Raw genomic sequence first — 25424 nt, 5'->3', positions numbered from 1 at the left:
GGGTTTTTTTGAGCTAGGTGATATCGTACCATCAGGGAAGGAAAGAATCTGGGTCGTTTTAGTCAGTTTGTGTGCCGTGTTATACTTGCTGCAAATTACTGATTCACTTTTGTTGCCTCTGGCTTCTGTTTGCTTCTAATGTTTGGTCATTAGCAAGTAGCTCTATTTGTTTCCAAGTCGTCTCTTCACTCTATTTATTCTTTCTTACGGTTTTTAGTTCTTCAAAATTATGCATTTCCTTGTGGCTGTTCTATAAATATAACTCAGTAGTATCTAAGTGGCCCTATTTAAGAATAAAGTCTAGTTCTTGTAGTTACTCTATGAACACATGACTGTTGTTGTTATTCTGGGAAATTTGCCATGTTGAAAAATGCAAATATCTGAAAAGAACTGCTTCTCTCTGTCCCCTTTTTGGCTCTTGCCATTGCTATTTGGCAAATTTGTCTCCTTCCTGTGCTGCATCCCATATCTGTTCCTGCCTCCTCCTCTTTACGTGTGTAATTTGCAGTGCTGACTTGAATTTACTCTTGTGTTCTAGTCCCGGGAAGACAGAAAGGTAGAAGCCATCATGCATATGTTTGAAAACTTAGAAAAGAGAAAGAGGAGACGAGAGCAACCGTCAGACCGTAACAGCACTGATGCTGAAATCAGCATCAATTCTGAAGCTCCCGAGTCGGAGGAAATAAAAACAGAAACTCCTGAAGCTGAAGATGGAAGTTCAGCACTGAGTGCCGCTGCTCCGAGCGTGTCTAACAGTAACAGCAGTACTGGGGTGAACACACGACGGTCTTCACAAGTAGTGGTAAGACAAAGATAGGACCGTTTAATAGCTTGTACCCAGCTCAGATGCAGCATGTCTGATCATAAGATCGTTCAGGTTGAGAGGAGCTTTGTGGGGTCTCTTAATTCATTCTGCAGCAGGCAGGGTCAGCTGTGAGGTCAGACCAGGTTGGCCGGGGTTCTATCCAGTCTGCTCTTGAATAGCTCCAGGGGTGGAGATTGCACAGCCCCTCTGGGAAACCCCTTCCAATTCCTAACTGTTCTCATGGTGAGAAAATTTTGCCTTGTATCTGGTATATACATTGATGCACTACTGCATCTCCTTGGTGGCTTCAGTCTGGATGCAGGACGACTGCCATTAGGTCCCCCTGAGTCTTCTCTGGACTGAACAAGCCCAGTTCCTTCACCGAGTGGGCCCCTTCCGTACCGGTGTGAACTTAAGTTGGATGCACAACTGCAATGGTTGAGTAATCCTTTTGCTCTTTCTTTGTTTTTTTGGCCTGCTGTACTTTGGATACATGTGTATGGCAGGGCCTGGAATGATACGTGTCAGCTCACAGCAGGGGTAAGAGCGGTTACCTTGAGACAAGTGGCAAGTTTCATATACTGCTGCTTTTTTCCTTAAGACCAGTGTTCTGGCTGACACCTTTAAGAACACAGCAGACAAAACAATGCGCCAGTGTTTTAGATGGGTCCCCAAAGCCATCTTATGAGCCGATACAGTCAGGGTCCAAACAGATTTTACAATTCAGATAAATAAATCTCAATCATTGATCCTGTATGCAGAGAAAAGGAATACTCTTAGAGGTGTTTGTACTAATGACAGTTTCTATTGTAGGATGCTGTCCCCGAAAAAACACTTACTAAGCCAGCTCCAGCAAAACCCTCCAGGCCCCGACCAAAAAGTCGCTTCTCTCGATACCGGACAAGTTCAGCCCAAAGACTGAGAAGGCAGAAACAAGCCAGTTCCCAGCAAGCTGAACTCGCACAGGCTGTCCCAGAGGAAGGAAGCACTGCCAGCTTGGTAACCGCAACAGATGTCAGCAATGTAGAAGGTCCAGGAGAAGGCAGACAGTTGACAGGATCTGACCCAACTGCTGTCCTGGCTGCAGGATCTCAGACGAATCGAGCTGCAGTAAAGTACCCCAAAACTAAAAAGGTAAATGTGATTGAGTGCTCAAACTGAAGAGGGGGTGGAAAATGAAATTTTGTGTGGCCTTCAGGGAGAAGTTGGCTCAGGGGAAATGGTTCTTCAAAATAGTTGGAATCACATGACTTTTTATTTACTGTATTATTTGTTTTATAGCGGCTGAGAGCTGTCATCATGGATCAGAATCTGGCTGCTCAGCCCTGTATACACAAAGATCAGAAACAAAAAAAATAGCAGATCTTTACAGCAAGTCTCATAGACCTTAGATATCATCAGGGTGTACAGGTGCAAGAGGAAAGGTCTCTCTTTTGGGTATGGCAAAGAGTTCTTGAAAGAGGCAAATTGTACAGCTTTGTGTATGTGGGGATGAAAATGTTTCCAACTTGAGGGGTCCTGAGAGAGAAGGTTAGAAGGGGCTTGACAACATAAGGAATTGCAAATTTTTGCACTCAAAAGAGAAGGTGTTTCTTAAAAAAGCTTGGATGCATATGATCTCAAGAAATTTTCTGTGTATCCCCCGTGTCTTAGGAGCAAGGAGAAAAAGATGATCAGCCAAGAAAGTTACCTTAAACCAAGCAGTATAGAGGTGTAGTGAGACTTGCTTAAATCAAAAACAAGAAACCCACCTTGAAATAACCAGGGTGTTGCATCTTGTGTATGCCAGCAAGAGAAGGAAGAGAGAAAATTGGAGCCACGTAGTAAAGATTAGTTGGAATTTAAAAATAAATTTATAATGGCATAAAAATGTGGTTTTGTGTGGGAATTGGCAGAATCTTTTTGGGATGGGGTGGGATGGCAGACTGAGGGTATTTGCTTAGGACAGAGTAGAAGGGGTTAGCTTTCAGCTTAGAATTGAAGACCAAGAGGGAACGTGACTGTGGACTAAAATGTGCAAACTGGGAGAAACTTGTAAGCGAAAAAAGGAAAAATTGCAGAAGATAGCAGGCAGCTGCCACATATTGGGCATAAATTAGCTATTAATACATTTGGTTGTGCAGCTAGAAAGTAGTTTTGAACAAAGCAATCAAGTTTGGGGGGAAGCTTCTAATAAGATTAACGGACCGTAAAATCAAGCTACTTGTGTAAAACTGGATTAGCTGTTGTGCCTGCAACAGGTGAGAACTGGGTTTGACGCAGGATGTCCTGCTGTGTCCTGGCCTGTTGAGGAGGAGGTTTTAGCGTGCGGGCTAACCTGAGCATTGCTGCCCCATACACCTTTGTGCCGTATTGCCTTTCTTCTTCACCTGTGCTGGTTGCGTTGACACGTATGTTTTCTCCTTCAGTATCTTGTTACTGAATGGCTGAATGACAAGGCGGAAAAGCAGGAGTGCCCCATTGAATGCCCTCTGCGCATTACTACAGATCCGACAGTTTTGGCGACAACCCTAAATATGTTGCCAGGTCTCACCCACTCCCCGCTGATCTGTACCACGCCTAAACACTACATTCGTTTCGGTTCACCTTTCAACCCCGAGAGACGTCGAAGGCCATTTCTGTTGGATGGAATTTACAGCTCGTGTAAAAAGGTATGTTTGCTCATGTCTTATTTTCAGGGTTAAGCTCATCAAGATCTTACTGGCACCCCTGTGAAGTTGTTGTGTCCTCTTTGAGCCCATTTCTACATGTTCCTGCTGAGCTGGCCGTGCCTGGTGTGTCGATGCAGTCTCCAGGCGATGTCTGCTGACCCTCTCCTAGCCGCTGTTCCATCTTCATCCTCGCCTTTTGCCATGGTAGAACAACTGCTCTGTGACTCTGCTCTTAGAAACATGCACTTTCAAATCTGCAGTGACTGTTTGTTATCCAGCATATGCGATGAGTTTTAATTGTTGCCCTTAGAAAGTTTTTTGTTACTGTTATACTTTCACAGTCAGAGGATGGTTGGCATTGTGGTGATCGGACAGTGTTGCAAAAGACATCCAGAATATGGTGCCTCAGCAAGATCTGTTGTCTTTGGAGAGCATTTGTTTTTTAGGAAAGCTTTTGAATTTGCTTGTTCACACGAGCAAGCCCTCAGCTCTTTAGGATCATAGACTGTCTATCTACAACAGATACTTGTGGCTGTGCAGGAAGAACTGAGCCCAGCCAAGGACTTCATCCCTCCCGAGATCGTATGAGGCCAGTAAATACTGGTATTTACCCATCCACAGGGAAACAGTAGTTCAAGTTAGTTTGCTCAGTCAGATTTCCATCAGAATCCATCTTGCCTATTGCCTGTCAGCCTTGCTCAGAGGCTCTTGTAGTTCCTGTGTGACTACATGACAATTTTATGGAAATCCTTTCAGATCTTCCAGTCTTGGTAGCTTTCCAAGTCAGGTACCATGTCCTGGTTTCTTTACCTTCCTTTGAGGAAGGTTTTCCAGAGGCAAACTTTAGACTTTCCTGTTTCCACCCTCAGCCAGTTTGCTGTTGTGCACTACCAGGCACCTACAAAAAGAAGCTAAGGTCTCTCGTGGGTATTTTCTTCCGAAGTAAAGCTCTTGATGGTTCTGATGCACGCGTATGAACAAACCGTGTTTGTTTCCGTGCACCTGGGCAATCTCCCCATGTATCTTTAAGCTGAGAACTGCAAGGTTTGAGTGACTTTTTCAAACCCTGAATACAGTGGTTTTGAGCCTCAGGGAAGAGAGGAGCGTCCAGAGCAGAATTGGCAAAGTTTTTCAGAGTTCTCTGCTTGGTGCATTTCCCGCACAACCGGCCAGCAAGCTCACAACTCAGTGAAAACCGTAATCGTGGAACAAATCTCCCAGTCTCTTGTTACCTTTGACTGTTTTGTAGTTGTGTGAAAATTCTCACTGCGGGAGAGGGAATGGACTGGTCTCCCTGTGGACAACTTCCACAACTTACCTGAAGCTGAGTGTCCAAAACTGCATGTTGTGTTGCAGCAGGGACATTTTTCAATACAGAAAGATGCTCTGTGTATTGTAGCCTACACCCATTTTTTGCATCCTAGTATACTGACTGAGTCTTCTTTGGCAGGTTGGTTTAGACTCCTGTTTAGTTTGTGATTTTCTATGCTTGGTAGAACAACTCGCTGCTGTTTCTGGCTTTATGTGGTATTTCGTTCTAGCCCATGCTGAGCTGTGTCCCGTTTGTCCCCATCCCTTTTCCAATTTAATAGGAAAGTCTTGAATACCGTCTTGTAGCATGTTCTTCTTTCTCCCAGGGGGGCATCATCTGGAAATTTAAATATGCTGCCTGTTCCCTTCTGTAAATAATTAATAAAATGCTGAAAGCTTCTGTGTCCAGAACAGATGTTGCAGAAAGCAATTTGTTAGATTCTACTTTTTGAAAGTAAATAATTGATAACTGTTCTAGTAAGGATTTTCATCCACTTTGTAGGAGTTCCCCAGCTTTTTCATGGAAGATGCTTGCTAACATTCGGTATTTTAATCACTAACAGTCTGGAGATGTAAAAAAAAGTCTGATTCACATGTTCAGGAATGCTTAGAAAACTGTCATGGGGAAGACGTCCTTTTCAGCCAGCTGAGGTCTAGAAATGGTCCAGAACTCGATGACATCGCTGTCTCAAAAACTGATCTTTCTGTCTTGTCTCCTTCTGACTACTCAGTCAGGAAAGTTGATTTATAAAGGCTGTTGAAATAGATCCCATATTTTCTTGGATTGTCAGCAGGCGTCTTCCTTAAACTACTGAGTGCTGTGCCAAAAACCCCTCAGCTGATGATCTCAGTTTGCATCCAAAACGTGCCGACAGCTGAACCTCTCGAGGAAGCTGAGCTGTAGGACCTGCTCACACTAATCCCGTTGTGCAGCGACCTGGGGTCGTGGTGCTCCAGGCTGGCCGGCACTTCTCTGGTGCCCGTGGTGGAATCCTTTGAGATATATTTGAACAGAGAAGCATCATCTGCTGTACAGTAGCGAGGGCCATCAAAAATAGATCCTGTCACCTGCTCGTCGTCCTCGCGTTGAAGTTTTCACTTTGAGGATCATGGCCACTGAGTTTCTTGCACTTTCATGGTAGCTTTGAGGAATCGTAAGATAAATACCTGTATTTCTAATGGAATACATACTGCTGGCATGCAGATGAACTGTGGATTACCGAAAGGTAAACTTATTATTTTAAACCTCTTTTGGGGGAAGAAAAGGCTGGTAAAGTGAGTCCCAGATTACTGTTTGTGGCTTTTTTCAGCAGTTTACAGTCATTTTGCTGAATCACTTTGGTGTTTACCTTTATGCTGTGGCAGTTATTTTTAGAGTAAAGTAAGCAAAGGTTTCTTGCCGGCCATCAGGAGTCAGTTTGTATCGAGATACAGGCCTCACAAACCCGCTGATTTGCTGAGGCTTCAATTCATGTTCGCTTGCATGAGATGTGAAACATTCTTCATTATTGGTGTTCAGAAGACCACTGTGACTTTTATCTCTTTTATTAGTAGCCGATAAAAAGATTTGCCTTTATTATTCTCTTTTTGTTTCGGCCCCCTCAAAAAGTGCTGCTTGCATTTCATTTTTGCTCTTGGTCTCTGGCAGCAAGCAGAGTCTTGGAAGAATTGTTATGTGATTAAAGTCAGATATTTTTCTGTTGGAATTGTTAGCGCAGAATCTATGTTAAGCTCTAACATGCTTTAGTGGAGCAGGGGGGGCAGTGTGTTTGTGCTCATGGGCAGGAAACAGCTTTTTCAGAAATCAGAGGGTCAAGGTAGTTTTTCATACTTATCTCCCTTTTAATTAAAATTGCTTTTAATAGCTTTTAGCTGTAATTTGCTGTAATTTGCTCTTATCTTTGTGTTGCTGCTGAAGACTGCTGATCCCCAGAACACATCGAGAGCGCGTAGTCAGCTCCGTCACAGTAGGTGTTAGACTCAGCGCTAACAGCTGCGTTCTAACGAGTTCCTGTCTGAGCACACGCGAAGGAGGTAAATCAGTGTTCTGAGCAGATTTCCCCGCTGCACAGAAGCGTAGGAGTTTGAGAACATCCTGCAAGATTACATAGAAAGTACCAGAGACGTTGCACGTTCATGTAGTCTCGTTCCGTTTCAGCGCTGGATCAAACAAGCCCTGGAAGAGGGGATGACTCAGACCTCACCAGCTCCACAAGAGAACAGAACCCAGTGTCTATACCAAAGTAACGAGAACAGCAGTTCTTCCAGCATCTGCAAAGATGACACAGGTAAGTGCTCAGCACCATCAGGGCAGCGTGAGTGCTTGAGTGAAACTGGGGAAGCTGCTGAATAATAAAGGCAGCGGCACAGGACGGTGACAACGTGCACTGCTGCTGGATGGCACAGCGTTAGGGCAGGTGAGAATGTTACTTTGCCGTTCATTCAAATTCCTGCAGACCCATTCTAGCTTGAGCATGTGTAAAGTTTCTCAGTATTTTCCTGTGAAAAGATAATCACTTTATCTTGCATCATCAGCCTCAGTGCCGTGTGATCATTTGTCTGATAGAGGGAGAAAAAAAAAGAGTACAATATCGTCTCTTTTCAGCAGGATGCTGTTAGATGGACAACTAAATATCTGCTGACTATAGGAAGATATATCAAAGTCTCACAGGCACGTATGTAATAAGCGAATGATTAAGTAACTCTCAAAGATGGAGAAGCTAAAATCTGTGAGTAAAGCAGCAGAATGGTTAAACATTTTGTCTGAATCTTTCTACAGAGAAAGAGGGTGAAGATCTGCCCAGTCAGGGATCAGTTTCCCCAGGACGACAGACAGGAGACTAGACAACACACAAATTTACAGAATTGATCATTGAAAAGTTAGATGAATAAGAAATGAACAGAGTGCCAGAACCGATAAACTTGCATCTCCGAGCAAGACCTGAAGAAGCAAACAACTGAACTGCAGAATTTACTGAATGCTTTCTTTTTTTTATTTTCTTCTTTTTTAAATTGAGCATCAGAAAACATTATTTTGAACAGGGGTAGGCCCAAGGGAAAACTGTTAATCTTTTGTGGGAGTGAAATGTGTTTGGGCTGTATTGATGTAGCCTATAGGGAACTATACGTAATGAAGGCCGAGATCTGGTTTGTTCATAGTGACAGTTATGTCCTTTGACCCCTCTCCCTTTTTTGTCTCCTCCTGTCTTCCTCTCCCCTGGCTCCCTCTTGTTCTTACTTCTAGTTGAAATATTTCCTTTCCTTGTTCACCGTATGTTCCTGATTATGGATTGTTTTGTTATCAGTCTTTAGACCTGATATAGAAGTACTTCAGAGGTACTTCATGTTCAGGAATCTTTCGTGGTCACATTGGAGACTCACGGGCTCCATTTGGGCTGGGAGAAGGGGGAAGGAGACAGCATGTGGTTTGCACATGGTTAGGGCTGATGGTTCAGCCCTGTCCTTAGCTCAGTTTGGTTTTTCAGACTTGCTGAGTCCCCTGAAGAAATGGAAATCTCGCTACTTGATGGAGCAGAACGTTAAGAAGTTGCTGAGGCCGCTGTCTCCCGTCACCCCTCCGCCTCCCATCCCTTCAGTCCCCGGCTCGGTGAGCCCACAGCTGGCTACACCCTGCTCATCGCTGCCGGGAGAGGAGGAGAGTCGCAACGGTTATGGCGTGATGTTCTCACCAATTCCTTCTCTGGCTGCTAGTCGCTGCAATACTCCACTACAGTTTGAGGTAAATCTGACTGGGGACTGGAAACGCCAGAAGGGGAGGAACTGGAATATTTGCAGCAGAGAGGCAGCAGTAGGGACACCTTCTTTTTTGAGTATGTGGCCATATTTCTGAGCAGCATCACAGTGTCAGGCTCGAGACCGTTGCTGCCTTTCTCCTCTACTCCACTTCTGGCCAAATCTCCTTGTCTGTTAAATGTCAAACCTTGCTGCAGCCCAGCCTCCTCTCCTTTCATAGCTATCAGTAACATCATTCTAGTTCTTTTCTCCATTTCTGCACAGTAGCTCCCACATTTTGCAGGCTTTTCAGCATTCTTTAGCCATCTTCCCCTTTTCAGATCTCTGTGCCAATGTGGCTTCCAATCCGTGCCTCCTCCCAAGTGCTCCACTTCTCACAGGCTCTCTGACATAGTTGGCTCCTCTTTCCCTAAAGAGTTTTCAGTAACCCAAAGTATTGGAGAAATACTTTACATCAGCTTCCAATTTATCCTTTTGTTTCCCTATCTGTTGACTGGGTAGAAGGAAAATACCTTACACCTCTGATTTCTTGATAGTTTCCTTTTGCAGAAATGTGCAGAAGAGTACTGTACAGGCTGTGTCAGTGGTTTCCCTTGCTCTAAACTGTGAGAGAGTTATCAGCATCCATCCAGCCAGGCCCTTCCACTTCGTGTTGCTGCTCTGTGCCTGTGAAGAGGGATCGTGCTGTTTGCAATTTTAGTTTTATTTGCTAGTACTGCATATTTTCATATTTAAAATGGAACTCTTCAGGCCAGCTGCTCACACTCTGGCAGTTAAAACCATTAAAAAAATTTTTTTGCACAGTGACAGACTGCTCTGTACTAGGGACTGTTTTGCAGGAATCCCTCATTTGGTTTGCCACAGGGCAAACAGTCCTTTGTTGTATTTTTAGCTTAGTGTGCTTTTCATTATTTTCTCTGAGAGCCCTTTCTTGTAAGCTGAGAGGCAGATCTGTAGAGGTTGGCAGGGAAGATTGTGGAGCGCTCAGGAGAGAGATAAAAGACAGTTTCAGGCACAGAGACTGTATCATAAGCTTCTGAAGCTCTGGTTGGTCAGGTTTTTACAGGCTGAGGTTTTTCAGACTCAGTTTGGGGATTTTTTTTTTAAATTGGAAACACAAATTGGAGGATGCTTAGCCCTTCCTGTATTGACGGGAGTGACTAGCAGCGTGATGACATGCGTCTGCTTTTTCCATGGAGTTTGTCAGAAGCTTTTTTTAGTGAAGAAGTTTTGAGATTCCTCAGTTTTCTGAGTGTTTCTGCAGAGACTCCTGCCATATCTCTCTGATGGCAATATACCTCTGGGAAGCCTTCCTTTCTGATGGTATTTTAGGCCTGCTCAGTAGCGTGGAAAGGAAAGAGCTTGGGAAGGCAGCCTTAGCCGGGCCATCACAAGCACGGGTGCTCAGATATGTGGTGACATTTCATAACACTGTCCATTCACACCTGTTCTCTTGGCTTTAGCTGAAAAGGTGGCCCACAGTGGATTGAAAGAGTCACCTTTGTTCTCTAGGACAACGTCTGTGAAAGTTTGCTGTGGTGTTTGGGAGATCTTAGTTCACCTTCAGGGAAAAAACAGGCTTTGCATCTCTCCCGTGTTCTCCAACTAAACACCATAAAAAGCTTTCTCTGTATTTCATGGTGCAAACTCTATCTGACAGCATCAAAGGTATAAAGAATAAGATGCTTCTTTTCTTAATGTTTATGTGCTCTGTTTTGGGTACTAAGTTATTGCACGAAACACAGTAACCCAGTCCCGGCTTTGTGCTTCTAGAAACCACTTAACGGTGTTGCCATCCAGGCTGGAGCCAGTTCCTGGGGTAGTCTTTGTTTAGAATAGCTAACCTCTGCACTTGTTTTTTTTTTAAATTGATTTTTGTTTTGCTTCTTGACTTTTTAAGCAGATGAATAACAAGATGCTTTTCCCTCCTCTAGAACGTATCGTCCCCTGAGAGTTCCCCTGCGCATAGGCCCGAGTCCATGTCACCCGAGGTAGTTATTGCAGTGTCTCCGTTGCATTTGGGGCTGGGAGTGCATGTGTGTACAGGGTGTTTCAAAAAGATGGACGCCATTTCAAAGCAGTATAACAACAAATTGGGTCTGTCTTTTTGAAACACCCTGTATTTGAGGCTGTGGTGGGTGGGGAGGGATGAGAGTGAGTGGGAATAAGGGTGGAGTATTAGTCACAACAAGGCCAAGGAGAGTTTTCAGGGTTATCACAAGAGAGAAAATAAATCGAAGACTGGAATTTGTTATTCATTTGTTGACACTGGTGGGAAACAGGCAGTGCGAAGACCTGGTATATCTTGCTACGGAGGTGAAGGCAAGAGGTCTGGGGAACCTGGAAATACAAAATCAACTTCAGCCCCAGCCCAGCAGATCAGTGATGTGTGATATTTACTCAGTAGCAGCAAAATGACTCCTGGGGAAGAAAAGGAAAAGCATTCACCTGGTGTTTTGACTTAGAAGGACACAGTGGGGCACCTGACCTGCTCTCTTCAGCCTTGATTCATCACCTGTTCACCTGCAGACTTAGAATGTTGAAGAGGTGCCAGAAAGTGGAACTTTGTTTACCTGCTGTACTGTTGTAAAATATGAGTGGAGGTACCTTGCTCAGAGACTGTTTCAGAGTAGAAAGTTCACACTCATCTCCAATGTGCCAGATGACTTGGAGCTGTAACAGCAGAGGAAACTTTCTCGGCAGCAGCAGGAGGGCAGAGCTGGTGCCGGGTGCTGCTCTGGTTTTCCCTTAGCACTATAGTCCTGCAAAGAGGATGAAATTGTGTCAGTTATGCTCATTGTCTGAGATCCTGATACACTAACGTGATGAGGGAGATGATTATGCCGTTGCCCTGGAGGTTCATTGGCACTTAACAGCAGATAAATGGATATACCATTGTGTCAGTCCCTACTGCTCCAGAAACTGTGACAGTGCAAAAATGGTTTTGTTTGAGAATGCAAAATGTAGAAATGCAGTATAAATTAAATGAATGTACTATTGTTAGAGATTTCTGAAGCTCACAATAAGTGAAAACAAATGGCTCTGAGGTCCCGGACATTTTATTGTTAGGAAGTTAGTAGTGGCTGACTTGTGACAGTCAAGAACTTGGCTAACAAAACAGCAAATGGACAGCAGATTTTTTCTCTCCCCATAATGAACCTAGCTAGTACTACGTGTTAACATCAACTTTGAGGCAATTGAAACTGCTGGTTTTTGTTCATTGACTGCCTGGGGACAGTGCTGAGCCTTATCCTCTGGCTGCAGTAAGAGTGCCAAAGGGGAAAGGGCATCTCGTACTGGACAGCTAAACTGATTATTATTTAGTCTCAAATAATTTCTCTGTAGAATGAGCAGAATGGTGCAAGAAAGGACCAAAGGGGTAATCAGAAAGGAACTGGAAAGCAGTAAGCTAGTGTTGTACAGAATGCTTTCTGACTTGAGGTTCTCTCCCCATCCTTGCCTGACCCTTTTCCTGACTTCCCATCCCCCTCCTCCATCCTTCTTGGATTTTCCAGCTCAGCCTCCGATCTGACCCGGATTTGAAGGGTGGGTACCTGGATTCCGGTGCAAACACCTGCCCAGAACGACCATCGCTGCTCAGCTTTGGCTCTTCTGATCTGGCTCCGCAACCCTCCATAAACTCAACTTCAGAGACGAACTTCCCAGGGAAAAGTGGGGAAGCGCAGATGCTGCTACGAAGCTCTGATCAGGCTTTTCGGACAGAGTTTAATTTAATGTATGCCTTCTCCCCATTGAACGCTATGCCACGTGTAGATGGGTTGTCGCGGGGATCTGCTCCTTTGGGAGAGAGGAAGCCAATAAATTCGGAAGCGGGATGCTGCAGCTCTCCTGCCGAAGGGTATTTCAGCAGACACGAGTCAGGGCTGCTGAAGGAGCCAGCGCATGGATCCATGTCTCCCTGCGGCGAGAGGGCTTGTGAAGGCGTCAGGTCTGCTCCCCAGAATCCGCCACAAAGGAAGAAGGCAAGTGTGCTTGTAAAAAAAATAACTCTTAGATTGCAGGAACCTGAGCGGGAACAGTAGGCGCCATGGGAAAGACTTACACGGAGAACGAAGAGAGCAGAATACAACTAAAATTCAGACTCGGCAAGTAATCCAAGCGTCCCGTGCCTGGATGGAAGCAGTCTAAAAGTTGTTAAAAGAGAGCAAGCTGTGCTTTAGGCAAGACTTTGATGTGAGAGGTGGAAGGGGTGGGGGGAGGGGGAAAAGTCAGACAAAAACCACAATGAAAATAACTCTCCTGGGAGCACAGAAAGAAGAGGGTGATGCTGACAGTCTTCATCAACAGTTGTTAAACTGAGATAAGACCCAGAGCAATAACACCGTGCAACTGTGCTAGTTGATGGAGGTGTTAATTAGCAGGGTGAAAGGGATCCTGACTAGGAAAAGAGGGTCTAGTGTTTCAAAAGGAAACACTGGCTGTTTATTAGAAGGTATTGGAACGTTTTCATTAATATGGAAGCATAGTAATATTGTAAGAAAAGTAGATTAAGATGTTACTTAAATTTTAGCCCTTTGAAATTAAAAACACGTAAATATTGTTTAAAGAAAGCGAATGTGGTTGGTTTCTAACAGCAGGCCAGTGACCCTCGTGGAACTAAAACTGAGTGAAAATGAAAAATCAAGCATTGTTATGATAAAACTAATTGTGGGACAAATAAATATCTGCTTGTGTAGATGTGTATCCGTGCCTTTTCCTGTGCTTGTGGTTGTTGTTGTTGTTTGGTTTTTTTTTTTATTGCAAGTGTGGTAACTCAGATCACTTGTGTAATTGTCCAGCTGGATGGAATATCTTCATTCCATTTGTGGAGGATTTTGGGGTTTTTCTTTTGGTTTTCTTTTAAAGTTACACTTGTCTTAAAACCTTCATATTTTGAGTTACTTTTGGGAAATATCCCCTTCAATATTTTAGCATTGTAAAGCTTTCTATCTGGGTATTGGGTCACAGTTGATAAATTCTTCAGCAGATCTGCCTTCTGTGAGTCCTTTATGGGCTCTGTACCTCCTAATAACTCTTAGGGGATGGCACACTGGAAGGTGAGTGCTCAGCTGGAAATATTTGTGTATTTTTGTTCCTGCTGGCCCAGTATTATGAGACTGCATTATCTGGCACCTTTTGGTCTGTGTCTTTGACAAATATGAGACTACTTTGCACAGACTACCTTTGCTAAACATAGTTCGTTTAGGTGGTAGTGCTGGAAGTTTGCAGTACCAACATAGCAGGAACCTGCTCTAAGCAGGTTAAAATTCTGTGCAAGGCTTTACCAAGTTTTTAGCATTAATGTGGCTGAACTAATACAGATGAATGGGACTCTCTGAAGATACCACTTGTGTGAAGAAGGCTCTTACTGTCTGTTTTTGAGATGGACGGATACCGATACACATTTTATAGAATGCCACAAACCAGAGTGAGTGAGGGAAGGGTGTTGAGAGGAAGAGGGTTTAGAAGCTTGATGCAAGTGTATATTGAAGTAATGTGAAATTCCAGGTTGTTAGAGAAGCAAACTAGCAGAAGTATTGGTCATAAAGAGTAAAATGTGGGTGAGCATTGCAGTGGATGAGCAGTCCAAATTTGTACCACTTAGCTCTTTTTCCAGAGTGCCTGCAGATTCAGGAAGATTTTTATAATCCAAATATATCTTTTTTAAAGTTTTATCTACAAACTCGGATAAATAGATTTTTAAATGATGTGTGGGTGTGTTCCTCCCCTGTCCCCGTCCGTTGCGTTCCCTGACTCATGGCTGTATTTTTCTCTCCCAGGTGTCTCTGCTAGAATACCGCAAGCGGAAACAAGAAGCCAAGGAGGGAGGCGATTCGGGGCGATGTACAGGGACTCCGACCCGACAGGGCAGCAGCGGTTCTGGGACTGACACAGATGGCACCAGCCTGCCGGGCTCTGCAGTACGAACCCCGTCCTCCCCACAAAGCGGCTTCTCCCCTTCTCATCCCTCCCTGCCTCACGTAGAGGACATCAGCCCGCCGGACTCGAGGGGGCTTGGTTCCTCATCATCACTTAGCAAATCCCAGGAGAGCATCAGCAATAGGTGGTGAGTGTTCTCCCTCTGAGCAAGCCCGAGGTCACTCCGCAGAGAAGGACCAACCTCTCTGGGGGGCATTTCCAGAACAATAAGTGCAGTCGGATGGATTTGGTCGGGTCTCTTGGCATTGTTCTCTTTCGCAATTGCTAAACAACCGTGAAGGATACCAGCAGCCTTCTCAGCCTGCCCTTTAGTTCTTGGTTTAGATATCAAAAATCTGTCTTGAAAGATAAGAAGTTAAAAGCTATCTGTCTCTTCCACCAGTTTCCTTTTGAGGTCTCACGTTTGAAAGTCTTGCTCCCGCGATGAGAATTTAATCCAGGTCTTTTCTTGCTGAACCTCTGCTCTTTTTGGACGTTTGTGATACTAAGTCAGCTCCTGTTCAGAAGTAAAGCCCACAGAGCCCTCTGCAACTTGGCATTTGAGAAGCAGGGTAAAGCAACTCTGGCTTTCATAATGCCTCACAAATAGAGCTTGAATAGCAGTTTCCAGCCTGCGGTCGGTGGCTTGCTGAAGGCTTGGAAAAAACACCTTCATCGTGTTACCATGAGAAGGCTTGATAAGGGGAAAAGTCTTAAACTCTTGAGCCTGATAGTGATGTCTGGTCTAAAAAATTAAGTACTGCAGCACTGAAATGCAGATTACTGCATTATAGTGTCAGTGCAGTGCTGGTTGGGATGTTTTGCTTACTGGAGCCATGTGGTAACTGGCTCTGCTGCTTTTGTATTCACATTCTGTTCAGGGACACTGCAGGCAAAAAGCCATAACTTTCTTAATGCTGGTTCTGCGCGTACGCAGCTGTGTCACTGCTCGTTTGGTGGCAGGGGATGGCAAGGGTGCTGAGCAATGCTGCAGGCAGTGAGGGGTATGAAGTCTGTGTTAAAAGTGCTCAAGAAACACTGAGTGAATTTGCAGGAGTAACAAGATCTCGTTCCTTTTTCCATCGCTCTTCAAGCGGAGATGAATAGAAGGGATTGGTCTTGTCCCCCTCTGGCAGTCCTGTGTCTGCCAGGTGACCTTCTCCCAGGAGCTGGGACTGGCCACAGCTGGGGCTCTCACCTGACAATCAGTTTGTAATCATTATTTTGTAATCGACTATTATTCTATGCAAGTGTTGATCCTGTGCCTTTCCCCTCCTGTGCTGCTTCCTTCTGCCTGCAAAAGGGTGAAAGGAAAATTTAGCTGAATTTAAAAAAAATACTCGGGGGTGAGGTGTCAGTGTGCTAACCCTGCTATAGTACGATGTTTTAGATATGTTCTGTGAGCTTCATCTGCTCCTCAGCAGGTGCCCTGGCTTCGGTTTCTCACATGGTTTCATGAGTAAGTATTGTATGGGAATAAAGATCTTATTGTTACGGGACACTGGAGATAAAGCCGAAACCATGGCGATACATTTTTGAAATGGGATTACGTAGATTTGCTGCCTCTTAAATTCTTATTCTTCTGTGTTTTAATGGGCAAGGCTAACAAACCTACAGTCACCTTCTACTTTAAAAAAATGTATTAGAAACTGCATGTTACAGAGTTAAAGTTGTGACCCATTTTCATTTTTAACTCTGAGTACTTACATTTCAGATACATTTCCGACATTCACAATAATATAACATTAGGGACAGAAGAAAATGGTGGGAACTAAAATTACGTACCATAATTTTTAGAGTTGTCCAGAATTTTGCTGAATTCTACAATATTTGCCAATAGCTTTCATTTAAAAAAAATGAAGTTTCTGTCTCTTTCAGTTGCCAAGATACAGCCATCACAATGTAAACAGATGTGCTGCTGCCCAGTAAACCCAGCCTTGCAGAAAACTGTCTCCAGCAAAACAATAGCAGCAACGAAGGTGTGAATTCACCCCCTCACCCCATTCACCTCCATGAGGTGTGAACTCTGGCCCCTTTTCCCTTCTGCTTCATTGAGGGGTGAACATCAATATCTAGGCTATTTATTTATTTAAAAAAAAAAAAGACAAGCTAGTGTACAGCACAGGTTTAAATATATCTTTAAAAAGAAAAAAGATAAATACATAAATCTGTTAATACGATGTTAAGCTGCATACCGATGTGGTATGCAGTGCATTTAATATTATACTAAATATTTAAATTCAGGCATTTTTAAGGCGCATGTTCTTTGGTGTCTAGCATAGAAGCATTGTTGAATCCCTGATCAAGGTGCTATGGTCTTGTAGGTTAAAACACATATTTCTAAAGAGATTTGGATGGTCCTGTGGATGGTAGATTGAATATTGACCCAGGGATCTGGGATTTGTCTGTGGCTTGTTTTTTCCCTTCTACGGTTTGGATTTGGGAAAGCCACTTCACCTCCATTTTTTCACTCTCAGACTAGACACTTGTAATATATAATGGAACAATATATAGTACTGATCTTGAGCAGAGAATTTTCACGTTACAGAATGAATGGGACAAAGTAGCATTAATGGCCAACCTAGCTCTGCTGCAGGAACATTGCATTACCTGACTGCACTATCTTGACACTGTATTATCATTAAGGTATTGGGTTTGCTTCTTGTTAGTTTGAATAAAAGTAATCTATGCAGAATAACTGCATTTGATTTCAAAACAATACCGAGATTTTTGAAATGCTGTTGAATCTCAAAACAGTTTTTCTGGGAGAAGGCGTCCTGTAATCGGGTGATTTACTGAATGGGATGTTTGTACCTTGTTTTTGATAAGAGTGAAGATTTTGCATTTCTGAGGGCAGTGCTGTCATGGTAGCTGGTGACTGGGGGGCTGAAATCCCACAGGAGATATTTACGCTGCCGAAGCAGTTCAGAAGTTTATTCCTCATCTGGTGGTCTCTGATCCCACCCTTCTGTGCCAGGGCTTTGCATTTGTGCTAACATCAAACCAGTGAATTTAAGCAGAAACTTAAACCTGTTCTTTGATTATACCAAGGACCTCACAGACCCCTCGGGTGTTGGTCACGTTGCTCTCGGCTGTAGAAGAGCAATCCTCAGCTCTGACCGGGTTTTTGTTGCAGGATGGTCCCGACGTCGGTGGAGAGGCTTCGAGAGGGACGAGGAATCCTTGAGAAGGTGCTGCGAAGCGGTGCGAAGGTGTCGCAGAGGCGTGAATCCTCGCCTACCTGCGACAGCGCCGTCGAGAGAGATGCAGGTAGGAAGATGAAGCTTTTGAATGCTTGGTCAGTGGGAAATGATGGGCTGGGAGAACTTTGCAAACTTGTCTATGAAGTTGGTTGTACCTTAATCTTTAGCATCAGCAATGCTTTACGAGAGCCTTCTGCAAAGCATACTTTGTTGGTATTCAGGTACTGCCTGAGCCTATATCCCTCCTCTCTTAGACCTGGATGATCTGCAGGATTCAAGACTACCTGGCAGGGACAGCTTCTCTGTCCCTGGGCAGATGGGGGAAGCAGCATTGCCTCAGTTGCCCCTGTGTACTGGTAATGAAAGTGGCATCAGATCATTCTAGTTGGCCGAACATCCAGATCAAGGTATTATTGCACTAAAATGCAGGTGTAGGCTTTAGGCAGTGCTGAGAACTAATTTAGCTTCCAAGCCTTACTTCAGCGCTTTGAAGTTACTTGATTCCTCGAGTTATGATATTTGTCAGTTCCGTGAAGTGCATCTTTTCACTGAGGTAAATCCGGTTCTGTATTGAGGTTCCTTTATTCTCTGAATAAAGCGTTGTCCTCACCAAGCAGCATGCAGGATGAGTGAGTATTTGTAACTCGAGCTGAAATTATAGCCCGTTTTTCATCCATCTGAGGTCTAAAGGTGAGATGTGACTTTCTGTAAGATGGACAGAGCACTTCTTCATCACCCAGCTTCTCAGCTATGAGATGGAGTTGTCTTTTATTTACTTTGCAGTCTCTGTTGAACATGATCGTTTTTCCCTAACAGATAGTGCCGTCAGAGCCCTGATCACACTTGGGACTTAGAGGGGTGGATCACTCATATTTAAATACCTCAGTAACCAAGTCATGTGGTATTTTAGACATGGAAAGACTAGAGCCTCTAACCCAGGCTGGCACAGAGTGCTTTTTAAGTAATTAAACAGCAACTATTGCTATTGGGGTATCTCATTTCTGAGCATTTTAGGTCATGTAGGTATTTACTTCACTACAAATCAGACTTTTTTCCCCAGTTGCTGTAAGGTGCATTGGGGACCACTTTCTGAAAACTGGCCTCTCATCTGGGTTTTTGCTTTGTACACCTAAGCACATCTCTTTTCAATTCTTTTTCTTCATGTAGTCTTGAGAGGGAATCCTCTATCAAAAATTTCACTGGTTTCATGGGGCCCCACTGTGTCCTGTCTCTCATACCAGTGAAAGTGGCTTTCTCAGTGGTTATTTTTCAGACGGGTGGGCAAAATCCACACTCGAAACAGGCCCTTTACCCCCTGTAATCCATACGGCCCTGGCTCTTCAGCCTCACCCAAAAGTTAGGCTGGAGTTAGACTTTCAGCTACAATCTTCCTTCTTATAAAACCCATCCCACTCCAGGCTGTGAAAACTTAATGCTTTAGTTGACAAAACTCTTTTGGTCTCTGTCATCCTAGCACAGCAAAATTTTTTTTAAATTATTTTGCATATTCTGGCAATTTATTCAGTAACTTGTTTAGATGCTGGGAGCCACCTTCCCCCCCCGAGGTGCTGGTCTGCTTCTTCGTGAAACAAATGAGTGGCCAAGTCGCTGCCATTCCTGGTGTCATCTGTAGGAGTTGTGAAGATACACACATTTACTCGATGCTGTAATGGATAATAATATGAGGGGAACTAAAAACCTCAACCTTGGATGGTTTGCTGGTGGGGCATGTAGGAATGAAATGGAATTTGTGCACATGCCACACTTGTGAGAATTCCAGCTGCTCTCAGTTAAAGCTGCCACTTCATGTGTGATTCAGGTGGGCACAGGCCAGTACTGCCGAGAAAAGCCGATCTTCTTTATGTCCTTCTTTGTGCAGGTGTTAAGAAATGGGGGAGGGAAATGTTGGCTTTACATAAATGTTGCTTCACATAAAGCCAATTTAGGAAGGTCATAGTTTGCTCACCCTTTGTAATTTAGAGTCTTTCAATAGTCTTTTAACTTGTCGAGGAAGGAGACTCCACAGATGCTGTGGGCAGCCTGGTCCAGGCTCTGGCTCCTCAAAGTAAAGAAGTTTCTCCTCATATTCAGACGGAACCTCCTGTGTTTCAGTCAGTGCCTGTTGCCCCTCATCCTGTCCTTGGGCACCACTGAAAAGAGTCTGGTCCGTCCTCTTGACACCCACGCTGAGATATTTATAAACATCAGTGAGATCCCCTCTCAGCTTCTTTCCTCCAGGCTGAACAGTCCCAGCTCTCTCAGTCTCTCCTCATAAGAAAGATGCTTCCAGGCCCCTCATCATCTTTGTAGCTCTCTGCTGGCCTCCCTCCAGTAATTCCTTGTCCTTCTTAAACTGGGGAGCCCAGAACTGGACACACAGCTCCAGATGCGGCTTCACCACAAACAGCCACTTGGCGCATCAGGTGTAGTTTCAGAAAATGGAAGGTGGCACGGGACACATGCTGGAAGCTTCGTGCCCTGGTGTCTGTGCAGGTCCTGTGCCCCGAGGAAGAGGCTTCTGAACCTCAACAGCATGCGAGACAACTCCATCCATATCCCTGTTTAGCTGAGCCAGTGACTGTGGTGTCACACAGAGGGGACAACCGCAGCAGAGCCGCGGGCACTGCTGGCACTGATGCTCGTGTCCGTGTTTCTGGTGCGAAGCCAGACCCGTCTGGCAGAAGTAGAGAGCAGGCTAAGGCAGCGTGTCCTGTTTCATGACTGAGACACATCTGTCATACAAATTTGATACTAATACCAACACTATTTCACCAAGGCATTTCAAACGCGGCTGCTGAGAATCCCTGAGATGCTGCAGATAAACAGCTCTGTCTCGTTAGGCTGCAGCAGAGCTCTGATGTGAAATCTTCTAGTCTCACCAGTTTCACTCCCTCCTAAAGAAAGCACAGTCACCAGCTGAGCCCCGTGGTTATGGTAGAGGCAAGTGAAAAACACGTGGCAAAGAGACTGGGTCACTGGCAGTGAGTACTTCTTGCCTGCCCCAGTACAGGTTCAGTTATTTGGTAGGACAAGAAGCTCACCTGCTGTCTAAGGTACAGGTGCTAGAAAGGCTTGCTCTGTCAAAAAGCAGCTTATTCCTCTCGATCTCTCACATAACTAAGGTGGATCAGTGGGTACTGTGCTGCTGTTATCCCTCAAACATCAAAGCATTTTCATCATCTCGCCTTGTTTCTAAAACTGGCATTTCTGAAGTGTAAGAGTAACTATATTTGGAGCAGCTCCACTGGCTGGTAAAGCGTACTCCCCAAAACAGCAGCAGGGGTGCCGGGAGCCCTGGCAGCGCGGGACTTCAGCCTTTGGCAGCGTCCGGATCTGCCTTTGAGGGAAACCGGCAGCAGGATCCTGCTGACAACACCTGAGCAGGGACAGTTCCATCTCCCCAGCTGTAGCCATAGCCAGTGTGGATTCCTAGGACCAAGGCTCAGTGGAGAATTGCTGGATCCTTAGAAACTGTCTCCTGCCTCTCAGATCATTCTGCAAAAGCCAAGGGAGCACAAGGTGTCTGCAGTGGTGGCACCAGCTGCAGCTGTTCAGACAGGCTGGGCCGAGGCAGCTGAGCTTTGTGCTAAATCAGAGAGAGCTGGGGGAAGAAAAGCAGCAGTTCCTGACGTGCGTCACTGATTTGTGCATGTCAAGGTTTTCCAAGTTGCCTTTTACCAAGGTTCTTCACCTTCGCTGGTGGCTGGAGAAGCTGCTCTTGTCTCAGCCATAGCTGGGTGCAGAACACAGTGGCTGGGACGGGTGCGGGTGTCATTTAGGAGGGAACTGCTGTGGCATCAGCCTGGGATGGGTGAGGTTTAACATCTTGCCTGTGCATTGCAGACACAGCAGAAGGAGACACTCCAGAAGCCCACAAAGGACCAGCAGTTTACAGTCCTTCCCGATACAGCTACCAGGTAAACCCTTTAGTATATTATCTGACCATTCTGAAATACAGCTTTTATCGGCAGTAGGGGGGAATACTGGGTTGGGCTGCCAGTTATTCCTAATCCTGCCGCACTAACTGCCTTTGGCACGCGGCGGTAGGAAACAGGGAAGTCAGTCTGACATGCATTTTCTTTTTTTTTTTTCTTTTCCTTCCAACTGGTTCAGCTCTTGCAGTCTGACAGTCCCCAGGCAGAATCGCAGACCCTCCTCCAGCAGAGTTCCTCCCCCTACCGAGGACACCTCGCTCCGTCTCCTGGCTACAGCTACCGAGCAGCCGCGCAGAGAACAGCTCACAGCCTCTCTCACGCCTCCTCGGAAACACCCCTCTCCTCCGCCTCCTACTCCAGCCCTGCCCACTCGGTCTCCACAGACTCCTCTGCCCTGTTTGCAGGGAATTCGGGGTATTACGGCAGCCAGCAGCACTCTGGCAGCAGCAGCCTCCTGAAGAAGGGCTGTCCTGCTGCTGCCAGCCCAGCACAGCCCACAGCTGGGGACTCTCTTTCCTCCGAGTCAGGCTCCCAGCCCTGCACAGGCGCGTCAGGCTCCACCTCCGCTCCCCAAAGCTCTAGGTCACTACAGTCAGACTTGCGGACTATCAATCTGCCGAATTCGGGGCAGTCTGTTCTCTACCAGGGCTCCCGGGGGGCGGTGATTTCCAATGCACAACACTATCCGCACCGCGGGGGAAGCAGTGTCCATCAGTACAGACTTCAGCAGCTTCAAGGTTCTGGAGTAAAGACTCAGACAGGACTTTCCTAGGGCTGCCTGGACTCCAGGAGAACAAAACTGCCCATAGCTCCTTCCAGTCACCTCTGGAAGTGGCTCCTGGGCCGGCGTTGGGAGCTTGCACCCAATGCTGGGGTGCCAGGGGTCACAGGCTGAGGTCTGAAACGCACGGGTGAGATTCGTGAGCAGTATTGGCCTCTGGCCTTGTGGGAGAACACAGATTTCTCTGAGGCAGAGACTGTAGCAAAGCTGTTCCCTGAGGCGTGAGTACATTGCAAAAAAAAAAAAAAAAAAAAAAAGAGGAAAAAAAAGGCAAATGGTTCAAGTGCAATGACTGTGGCGCAGCCTCTGTCTCTTGTCTGTGCCCGTGGCCACAGTCACTCATGATGCAGTACGGACATCGTTTTGAACACGAAAGCAGTTTAAAGAAAACATGGGGGGGAAGTTGAACTCCAATCCCAAAGCTCTCTTTATAGGTCAGGTTCTTGGTGCGTTCTGGGGAGGGCTTGAATCCGTTACGATCATTCCAGTCACGAGCAGACGAGCGCGCGCGGCTGCCTTTGGGCCTGGGTCACGGCTGCCCTGGTCGGAGCTTTTTTCCAGGACAACAGAGTCTCCGCAAATGTGAACGAGGCCGGGGAGGGGTTGGAGCGTGTGTGCCTGTTGCTGCCGGGGATCTGCAGGGCTGGGAGCGGTGCCGGTGCTGCCGCCGCTGACACCGCGGCGTGCGGGGGTGCTCGGGGGACCGCGGTCCGTGCCGTGTGGGATGGGGTGTCTTTCCCAGCCGCCGGCACCTGCCAAGCACGGCAGCAGAGCCAGCCCAGACACGGTGCGCTGTCTGTTCAGTTCCATACGATTGCCAGCTTCTTTCCCACTTGTTTACTGTAATATCGGGCGTGTTTTTATTTATCTAATTTTATATTCAGTTATAACCATAGTAGGTTAGCTAATATACGACAGGTGTCATCCCTGGTGCTGCAGTGGAACTTCTCCTCTCTCTTGGATAACACGATGCTGTGAGTCTGTCTCCCCTGTCTTTTCAGATGCACAGTCTTCTTCCTTTTTTTTTTTTTTTTTTTTTAGGACTGTTACAGGTTTCTCTAATTCACAATTGAAATCAGGTGTTTGTTCAACCTAGGGGAGACTTTTAAAATATTGAAACAAAGAGTAACTTTCTCACACTGTCTGGCTGTGAGCGTGTTGGGATGGAACTTGTCACCCGCGCAGTCGGGTGTCTGTATACTGTATAAAATAGGTGTAAACTTCACTCGGCTTAGCCCTGGGGGTGCAGCCTCCCCGTCCGTGCTCTGACCAGCACGGGGCAGGCGGGCTCTGCCCTGCCGGGCGGCAGGAGGGGGCCGGGGGGGCCTCGGCCAGGGGCTCCGGCACCTTTGGGCGCAGCGGGGGGCAGGAGGGAGGGACCCTGGAAAGCTCTTGGAAAGGTGGGGGCTGTAGCTTCTTACTCTAGTGGAGTTTTTACACCATGCTGTAACATTTGAACTTTCACAAGAGATGTAATAATTTTGATAATAAAAATACTTAACTTGAAAAAGCAGTATTTTTGGAAGTCTGTTTCCTTACCACCTTAAGGTCGAGGCGGGGGGAGGGTGGTAAATGACACCTTGTAGGAGCAGCCCCACAGATCCTGCTTTTGCTGGGATTTTGGAGGAAGCTGGGCTGTTTGGGAGCCGCAGTTCCTGAGGAAAGGGCAATTCTGGGGTGGTGAGATTGTGGCTGCACTGCTGCTCTCCTCGTTAATGCTCATTCAGGGAGGTGATGGGCTGGAGGATGTCCCCTGCGCCGCTTCACCTGCTTCAAAACCTGGGTTTTGGTGTGCAGATGCCATGGACTTTTAGTTTTCTTGCTGCTTTTTGCCTTTTCCTTAGGAAGCTGGAGATGGGCTGAGCCTGGAGCGGGGCAGATGAGCCTCCAGGTGCTGCTCCTCAGAGCTGGCACGTCCGAGGTGCCCGATTCCTCCAGTGTTCAACTGCCCTCACCGCGAAACGTTCCCCTGACACCTCATGGAACTGTGTCTGCTGTGGCTCATCCTGTCCCTGCATGTCCCCCCGAAGGGCCTGTCTGACTCCATCTCCTCTACGCCATCCCCCAAAGCAGCTGTGGGCAGTGACAAACTCTGCTCCTCTCCCGGAGGCTGCCTGTGCCCGTCCCTCAGCCTCGGTGCCGTGGGGCTCGCCCCGGGCTGTCAGGTGTCCCGTGCCAGGGTGCCAGCGCTGGCCAAAGCTCTGCAGAGGTACCAGAAGTACCAAAGGTCCCCAGGCTGCCCTTGTGCTCGCACAGCCCCTGCTCCTGCGCCAGAGCACCCCACCAGGCTGATGTACCGTGGGAGTTTTTCCATCAAGATGCAGGAATTTGCTGAATTTGGGGAGGCTCCTACAGAGCAGACATCCTGTGGTTCACCATGACTCTGCAGCCTCGGGTAACCCGTGGACGGGCAGAAGGGGAGGGTTGAAACACTCCTAGGGATGGATGGGACCATGTTGCTCCTACCTTGCCATGGGTGGGACAGACCCTTTTCCTGGGGACTCATGGACAGAAGCTCAGCCCCACGGGGTGCAGGGTGGGCTCCCACCCTCCCGGCCGCTCTCCCCACCCCATGTGACCATGCCGCGGCTGATGCCCACCAGGATCCTTCATCATCCTCCTTGCAAAACCCCTTGTCTTTACCATCCGTGCCCAGAGGAGCCCGTCCCTGTCCACCCACTCCACACCACAGGGCTCCAAACTGGTCTGGTTTGAATTATATTTTTCAATAAGGTTTTGTGAAACACTGTATCAAACTTTGTACTAAAATACAGATATATATTACAGCTACTGTATTCCCTTCTCCACTGATTTTTTTTTTCTTCCTTTGTTTTTTTCCAATTCAGCCGGCAGCAGCGCTCACAAGCTGGCGAGACCCAGGCGCTGCCAGGGCCGGGTGCAGGGGCTCCTGCCGGCCCCGCTCCGGGGAGGAGGCTGCCGGAGGCATGCGGGCACTGCCGGAGGGATGCGGTTGCCGCCAGAGGGATGCAGTTGCCACCGGAGGGATGTGGTTGCCACCGGAGGGATGTGGATGCCACCAGGCTTGTCAGAGGCTGTTGGCAGAAG

The 25424-nt window shown here is 46.5% G+C and overlaps 1 protein-coding gene across 1 annotated transcript in view; it reads left to right on the top strand.

Moving 5' to 3' along the window:
- Positions 1-23665, top strand: part of SETD5 (SET domain containing 5) — a 67253-nt gene extending 43588 nt beyond the window's left edge. The window contains exons 14-24 of the mRNA XM_065642615.1: positions 539-802; positions 1619-1939; positions 3214-3456; positions 6926-7055; positions 8253-8506; positions 10455-10511; positions 12036-12503; positions 14301-14587; positions 17576-17709; positions 21486-21559; positions 21756-23665. Of these exons, the coding sequence (XP_065498687.1) occupies positions 539-802; positions 1619-1939; positions 3214-3456; positions 6926-7055; positions 8253-8506; positions 10455-10511; positions 12036-12503; positions 14301-14587; positions 17576-17709; positions 21486-21559; positions 21756-22349 (2826 nt within the window). The 3' untranslated portion in view covers positions 22350-23665. The remainder of the gene's footprint in view (positions 1-538; positions 803-1618; positions 1940-3213; positions 3457-6925; positions 7056-8252; positions 8507-10454; positions 10512-12035; positions 12504-14300; positions 14588-17575; positions 17710-21485; positions 21560-21755) is intronic.
- The last annotated feature ends 1759 nt before the right edge of the window (positions 23666-25424 follow it).

The sequence above is a fragment of the Caloenas nicobarica genome, chromosome 11, assembly GCF_036013445.1.
Source record: "Caloenas nicobarica isolate bCalNic1 chromosome 11, bCalNic1.hap1, whole genome shotgun sequence".
Classification (NCBI taxonomy): domain Eukaryota; kingdom Metazoa; phylum Chordata; class Aves; order Columbiformes; family Columbidae; genus Caloenas; species Caloenas nicobarica.
This window is presented reverse-complemented; position numbering and strand designations above follow the sequence as displayed.